The following is an 8036-nucleotide window of genomic DNA, read 5'->3' as shown; positions in this document are numbered from 1 at the left end:
TTCAATTTTCAATGTACTCCAGAAATAGTTCTGATATGTTGTTATAAATAAGGGAATAATAATGCAATTATTAAAAGAATACAAATAATTTTATGTTTATGGATTTTCACAGATAATGATGATTCATCAAAACATTATTAAATTAGAGAAGATGTCAGCCTAGTGGTTTGTCTATCAAACATCAATATTATGTGCCCACTTCATAGCCACTACTAAATTTCATGATTGGAGAATTTTTTACTGTATGAGAACACAACAGCAACCAAATAATTTGCGCGCTCGCGCACAGAGGATGAGAGAGATTAGATTGAGTGATTAACTATCATAATTCAAGTAATGAGTCAAAATGTCTGGGATAAAGAAAGAATAATGATGTATCTTTCCAATGGTTAACTAACAGTGGGTAAGATCAATATAATTACCCAAAATAATGGTTCCCTCCCCTCAATCAGAACTGGGTTTATGATAGCCTACATTATCATCATAAGCTTGTACCTTTGCTGTTTCTCCAAAGTGCCTTTTCTATTCTATACAGCTTTCTAAACCAATGTCTCTCCAGACATATATCTCGATTACTCAAATTGATAGGACTGATGCTAAATCTTAGTAAATTATGAGTGACGAAATAGATGACATTAGGATCGGGTTAATTTGAGCATGCCGATGCAGGAACTTTGTCCGTCAATGCAGCCAGCTCCTTGTCTTGTTGTTTCTTCAAGTACCTTTGGGCAGTTGATGTCATAATCTTGATTGAGAAGTTCATGATCATGAGCCATACTATAGTGTTCCAGATGGAAGAAACTGAGAAATCCCACTTCTTGGCCTGAATGTGACAAGGGCTCATTTAAGCAGACAAGCTCAGGCAAACAAATTTATAGATTTTTCCGAGAGTTACCTTGGGATTGGCAATTGTCACATGAGACGGTGCTTTCAGATACTTAGCTTTGACTGCATTAAGCTTGGCGATCAGCCCGGGCAAGATAGATGAAAATCCGGGAACAAAGCTAAGTATCCATATTAATTCGTTTTCTATCCAATCAAGAAGTTGATTGTTACAAACGGCAATGATGAAAACGGTCTGCAGAGAAGGACATAATAAACACCAAGTTATATCAAAAGATGCACAGAATCAAGTGTTGGTGTCTGTTTCACTTTCACATAGTCTGATAATTAGCTCCTTGCAAACCAAATCAACCAATTTTTAACAACAAAATATAGAACTTTCACAAACCTGAATGTGAGTTTTGATGATCGCTTTTCCAACCAGCGTAGCGAAGAAGAATTCCCAGAAAGGAATTCCAAATTGTCCACACATAATGCCAGCTAAGTCAAACAGTGGATTTGGAATCTGGAAGATAATCAGTGAATGTCAGAAGCTATTGAAATGATGACATTAATCATGCTGCTACATATCAAATACGTAAAAAAAAAAAACGCATTATGGAAGTAACAAATATAAAATCAGAAATTAGCATAATTTCTTCTCTCCTAAATTTGAGAAGCTAAAGTCAATAACATTTAAATAAAAGCAGCAAAATCACAATAAATGTAAAAGAAGTGAACATAACATATTTATAAAAAGTACTCATTATTTTTACTAAACTTGCCGACAGGTATCTTCAAGAAAATCATTGGAGTAGTTGGGCTCTAAAAACATTTATATAAAAACGCACACGTAAAACCTGAACTTATTTTGTCTCAAGATCCATATAATGTTATCTGTTTGATTCATTTTACATAGTTTCATTTTCCTTCTGCCTCTGAATAGCAGTGTATACTGCGACAAAGCCAAAACCAAAAGATACAAATTCAATCGGAAAATTACCTAATCAAATTAGGTTTTTTCCCCATAACTCCGGGCATTAAGACTAACTTACATGAAATTTTATCCCACGAGACAACTCTCAAAATGCAAATAAGATATTTAATGCCCTAGGGAGGTGGTTGCCAACAAAATGTATTTGCTTTTCAATGTGTTCTTTTAACCACTAGGTCCGTAATAAATATAACTTAAGATGAAGGGGGGAAAATTACATGAACCTAGCAAGGCAATAATGTTATACTCTCATCTCCTAATTGAAAGACTGGCAAAGAAAAATCAAATCAGAAATAGAAGAGAATAAAGTCATAACTAACCGAAGCAAGCAGTAGAATTGTAAAGAAATTCAAATGCTGAGCATGTGAAAGGAACCATCGCTTCACTTTATTTAAATATGTTGGAATGAACCCATTACTTTCCCTTGAAGAGGCATCTAGTTCTTCCATTGCTTCTGATCTGCCACCAGAGAGGCGTGCTGCATAAAGGAAGAAATATATTTGAACATGAAAGGTGAAAACTTGGATATGAAAAGCATAGCAGCAATTCTGAGAAATGTACAGCAGAAAAGCAATAAACGTACTGGAACATGTTATTTTGCAGTTGGACAATTTCAGACTTGTATTGCTGTTGGTCTAAAAAATACACTATTTGGCAAGTTCAAAAGTAAAAACTAGAGCAAGCTCCTGTTTGCCAATACTGCTCTTTCAAAATTCTGTATCATCAACTTGACAAAAGGTATCAGAAAGAAGTGCAACATTATCCATAGACAAATTTCTTGCCCAATAGTTTCTATCTATTATAGCATATCACTAATTATCAAGATTGTTTTTCTATAAGCAACAATATTGTTTTACTGCCATAAAAAGGAACAGAACACATCCTAGGGGCTAGGAGAAGAGGGACCACCCACTCAATGTAAACTAGGGGAGAGCTTTCCAATTGTTAATATCATGAAAAGGCTGTGGTGAGAAAAAGTTCTATACCTCCCTTGGGAAAAGATCACAGAATGGTTTTAACCATTTAAGATCACAATAAACATTCAACTAAAGTAAGCAATATGTTATAAAATTTGAATGCATTGTATGTTAGATGATATATTAAGATTTTTCTCTCCCATTGGGAAAAAAAACCACAAAAGGTTTTAATCATTTAAGACCACGATAGACATTCAACTAAAGCAATCAATATGTTCATTTTTTTTAATAGGAAAATCAACTTTCATTGAAAAAAAAAATGAAAGAATACACGGGCATACAAAAAACAAGCCCCCAAAAGAAACCCCTAAAGAAAGGGTTTCCAACTAAACATAATGTTGCCTATAGAATAATTACAAAAAAAAAAAAAAAAAAAGACTTCGAAACCAAAGCCCAAAGCAACACATGAAACCTCACTAAGGACCAAATCTTATTAGGGTCCTTTTCTAGACCTCCATATACCCTATTGTTCCTCTTCCCTCAAACATCCCACAACACAACGCACACCTCCACAAACCACAACAAAGCCCATCTCTCTGAAAGGTGGATGGAGAAGGAACTCCTCAATCTTCGCACAAATATCACTCTGGCTGGCAATCTGAACATTAAACTCCAGCAGAAAGCAAATCTACACAGACCTTGTGAATTGATAGCCCTAGAGAATGTGATCCAAGTTTTCCTCCACCTTCCGACGAAGAATACAATAGAAAAGACCTATTAACAAGGACCCCTTCTTAGCAAGCCTATCCAAGGTGTTCATACGCCCAAGCAAAATCTGCCAGGTAAAAAACTTAATTTTCTTTGGTATCCTAATCCTCCATACAACATCAAAGACCGACTCTCGAGTAGGAGAGGGATCCAACATTGACCTAAAGAAAGATTTGTAGGAAAAGCCCTCAAGAGGATTAGGCTTCCAAACTCGAATATCCTTTTTGCTCTCCCTGAAGTTTCACTCACCTAACAACGAAAGAAGAGAGACAACCTCCGTTATTTCCGTATTGGATAGGTGATGATGGAAACCGAAAGAAAAAGACACATAGCTCCCCGACCACACTAAAAAGCCAGAGACTAGGCGATTTTTTAAGGAAGACAAGTGATAAAGATGAGGGAACGCGAAACAAAGAGGACTATCCCCAACCCACTGATCTTCCCACAACTATCCTGACCATCCCCCAAAATGCATCAACCCAAAATGAAAAATGAGGGGAGCTCTAACACGATATCTTTCCAAGGTTCCGTTGTGTGCCTTTAACCCCCCTTCGCCATCCAAACAAAGGGATGAGTACTGTATTTACTACGAATGACTCTATGCCACAAAGATTCGAACTCAAAGGCGAAATGCTAAAGACATTTAGCAAACAGAGCTTTGTTCTGAAGTCTTATATTCTCAATCTCCAACCCACCTTGGTGCACAGGGCGCCCCACAACCTCCTAACTAACCAGATGAGATCCTTTTACCTTCATCCACGAGGATAGAATAGTGCACATTCCTAACACACCCCCACATCCACATTCTCCATTTAAACCCAAAACCTTTCTTCTCCAACACTTTATCCAAAAAGTCTCAATTGACATGATCATAAGCAATCAACATGTTCATAAATTATGAATGCATTTACTCATAATCGTGCTTCTATACCATCTAATATTATTCAAGAGGAATCAATCATATCACCCCCATTATCAAGAATTATGTAAACATCACTCGACAAATAATAACTATAAAACAAAAGAGTTAACTATTTAGGATCACCAAACAATGCTCTCTTTCAGTATTACAAACAGTTTTTACATAGATAAGTTCCACCCACCTAAAAATTGGATAAGAGAAGATGAAATATCAAAATGCTCCATTGGTAGTCATCTCACCAAAAGTATCGACATTATAACTTTTAACGAATACTATTAAGTGCTCATTTTCTCATACCTGCCCTTGAGATAAAATAAGGAGGAAGCTCTCCTAGGGCAGTCCCAATACCCCACAGAATTGCCTCCACCTGAACCATTGGCAATATGCTGCTGAGTGGTACTCGTGATGTGAAAACTGGAGGTCCAAATTCTGAACAACTCTTCTCAAGCCACGATGGGCCTCTTTTCAATTGTATTGTGTCATACGTGGCACTCTTCAAGTCCACCCGACCACATTGCACTGCCTTTATTGTGAAAAACCCAATATGAGGCCCCAGATAAAGGACAAAAGTATGCAGACCAGACCCTGAAAGTAAATGATAGGGAGTGAACTAACACTTTAATACAATCTTGATAATAACAGAAAATTGCAGTCTAAATATCACAGAAGAACATTGCCTCTTCCAAACAAGTGACAATAATTAGCACTGCCAACCATCAGTTAAATCAAACGTCATTAATTACCAAGGCCAATTGATGATGCAACTCCAAGGATCACCCACCACAAGCCGTAGTCAAAGTATTTCACAATCTCCTCAACATGCTGCAAAACACACAGGATTTATTAGATAAAATGATTGCCTGAAAACTGGAAGGCAGTGGACAAATTAATAAGAAAAGGCCAGTAATTTCAAGAACAGAAATAAATTCACTTCCTGAATTTAAAAGCGTAACAAGGTAATTGATGAGGAGACATATCCACACTTCAATCAAACAGTTTTATTAGGATAGCTACATCTCTTCTCCAACCTCTTCTGTAATTTGGCATTTCTACTGGATTGACCTTTCTTTTCTAATGAAGAAACTTAACTTTCATTAAGAAAAAGAATAAAAGAATACACAGACATACAAAAAGGAAAAAGACCACAAAAAGAAGCTAGACTACAAGAAGGGGCACTGGTCAAGAAAAATAAGCCGATACGAATAGTTACAAAAGAGCCTAGAAACAGAGGCCCAAAGTGAAATAGAGAATCTAACAAGAAACCAAACATTGTCGTAATAAATCTCGCCCCTTCTAAATATTATGTTGTTTCTCTCTCTCCAAAATCCCACAAAATAGCACACACCCCCGTCTCATCACAATGGATTGATTCATTATATATATGCTGTATAATCTTCACTTGCAGAATTTTCAAGGGTATAAATATAGCAACTCTCAAGAGCCTACACAAATAGGCAGGAATTCAAATACACAACCTTTTTTTTTCACAGATCATCAATCATGGAAACCCACGATTAAAAAAAAATGTCATAAGGAGGGCAATAATTTGCTTAGAACTTAACAGATTTGTGACGGCATGGTACAGCTACAAATTACAGATAGTGCCCATGTAAAATGCATTGGCTTGAGAATAACATACCTAGATAAATGTTGATAAAATACAGAATATACATCCAGAAGGCTACCATACCAATAGAGCATATCAAATCACCAAATATACAAATAGAAAATAACAATGACGCTTCAAAATGTCATCAAGAAAAGACTATAATGGTTTATCCTAAATGAAATAGTACTTGCAGATGCATAAAATATACATGCATTGTTGAAATGAGTGAATATAAGATTCATACATATACACACAGTTTGTTCAAATGGGTGAATATGTGAAGCTAACATGAATTCGGAAGGCAGAAATACCTTCTCATGTGGCCCTTCAATAGTCAAAATCAGAATTCCAGCTGCCCCAATAATCAAGTTTAAAAGCAAAAGCCAACCACCTTTTGCTAAAATGTATGCTATCGAGCGTTTACTATATTGAAGAACACCCAAAATGAAGAACTTCAATGTTTTGAATGGTTGATTCACTAACGTCAAATTTTCAAGTTCTTCTTTCTGCTTTCTACGTAATTCTGCAAATTATAGCAACTTCATCAGGTAATATAAAATAAAATGTGAACAACCCCAAGTTAGGTTGAATCCAAGAAAAACGTGTTCTCATTATTCCATAAAAAGTCAAGTGAAAGCAACAACTAAAACAATAAATCCTCAGACATAAATCAAACTGAATAAGCAAGACCGAAATTCAATTCACTTTTGGAACTCTAATAGATCCAGAACTAATATTCATGTTTCCACGTTCGTTTGCAATTAATCAATACAGCCAATCAATCAAAGCCCCTTATTTCCCATGATGAATCACTTCATCAACACACTTCAGCCAATCACCAGCCTCGAGTCTCTCATAAAAGTTTCCCTCTTGCGAATACGAGTGTTACCATCAAAATTCATCAATGAAATAGTAAATAGTAAATTATTAAAACAAGCTTCCAAATTAGAAGGCCCTAATTTCCTTCAACTTTCCTTATATATCAATGTTCGGGACCGAACAAACGAGAAATTACGAGAAAGAGGAAGACTTGCCTGAAATTGAAACTTCAGAATCATGAGAAGCAATGGAAGCTGCTTCTTCAACAGTCCCCATTCCAAAACTGCAACTACAAATCGGAGAGCAACAAAAAAATCGTTCTACTATTTCAAATCTTATTATTCTCTTGTATAAGAACAGATTGGTAACACCCAGATCAGAGATCGACGAGAATCATGAGGAGAATGAAAAGGGGAAAAGGGATAGAGAAAAATCGAAAGTTAGCATCTGTTATTGAGATCGAGAAACAAAGATCTGCTCTTTGAAGGCGTTTTTGGAACGAAGATCGGCTCTGGCTCTGCAGAGATTATCGCTCTCCTCTTTTTTCTTTCCCCATTTCAAGATCCCAACCCTTGGTTTTGCCTAACTCAAATATTTAATTTTTTTAAAAAAAATATATATGTATATATATATATTTCATTCACATTTGTTTCTTGTAATTCTAATTTATTAATTTATAAATATAAATAAATTGTTGGCAGGACATATACGTTTAATCCCTAAATTTTTTAGTATGTAAATTTTTAAGTGTCTGATACAATTTTTTAACTTTAATTAAATATCTAACAACTTATTAACAAGAGACCGTTTTTAAATTAAAAAAAATGTAGATTAAATTATCATTTAATGATAAAAATTCTATGGGAGTGTATATTGATAAACGGTGACATTTTACTATTTATCTATCCATTATAATATATATAAATACAAAATGTTAGAAACCTAAACTTTTAAGAAATTCTCTCTTAAACTAGTATCTAATGTTGTATTAGAGATTGCTTTTTACATCTAAAAGGAATTACAAATCTAATTTTGAGTGGTTGATAAGTTTTTTTTTTTTTTGTGGGAGAATGGTTTTTGATACATTGTGAATGAGTTTGTCAATTTTTAAAATATGTTCACTACTAGTTAAAAAAATTACATTCTAGCTGATTTTCAATATATATATATATATATATATGAAAA

At 34.9% G+C, this 8036-nt stretch overlaps 1 protein-coding gene across 1 annotated transcript; it reads right to left on the bottom strand.

Annotated features, from left to right (window-relative positions):
• Positions 1–328: 328 nt before the first annotated feature.
• On the bottom strand, positions 329–7447 carry LOC150032112 (vacuole membrane protein KMS1-like). The gene is made up of 8 exons (XM_090307773.1): positions 7067–7447; positions 6344–6555; positions 5167–5245; positions 4721–5008; positions 2137–2294; positions 1232–1348; positions 896–1078; positions 329–823 (listed from the first exon to the last, which is right to left on the bottom strand). The coding sequence occupies exons 1-8, from the start codon at positions 7125–7127 to the stop codon at positions 647–649; spliced, it is 1275 nt and encodes a 424-aa protein (XP_090163899.1). The 5' UTR covers positions 7128–7447; the 3' UTR covers positions 329–646.
• Between the last annotated feature and the right edge of the window lie 589 nt (positions 7448–8036).

Source organism: Benincasa hispida, chromosome 12, assembly GCF_027475165.1.
Source record: "Benincasa hispida cultivar pf3 chromosome 12, pf3_genome.v1.1, whole genome shotgun sequence".
NCBI classification, from domain to species: Eukaryota; Viridiplantae; Streptophyta; class Magnoliopsida; order Cucurbitales; family Cucurbitaceae; genus Benincasa; species Benincasa hispida.
This window is presented reverse-complemented; position numbering and strand designations above follow the sequence as displayed.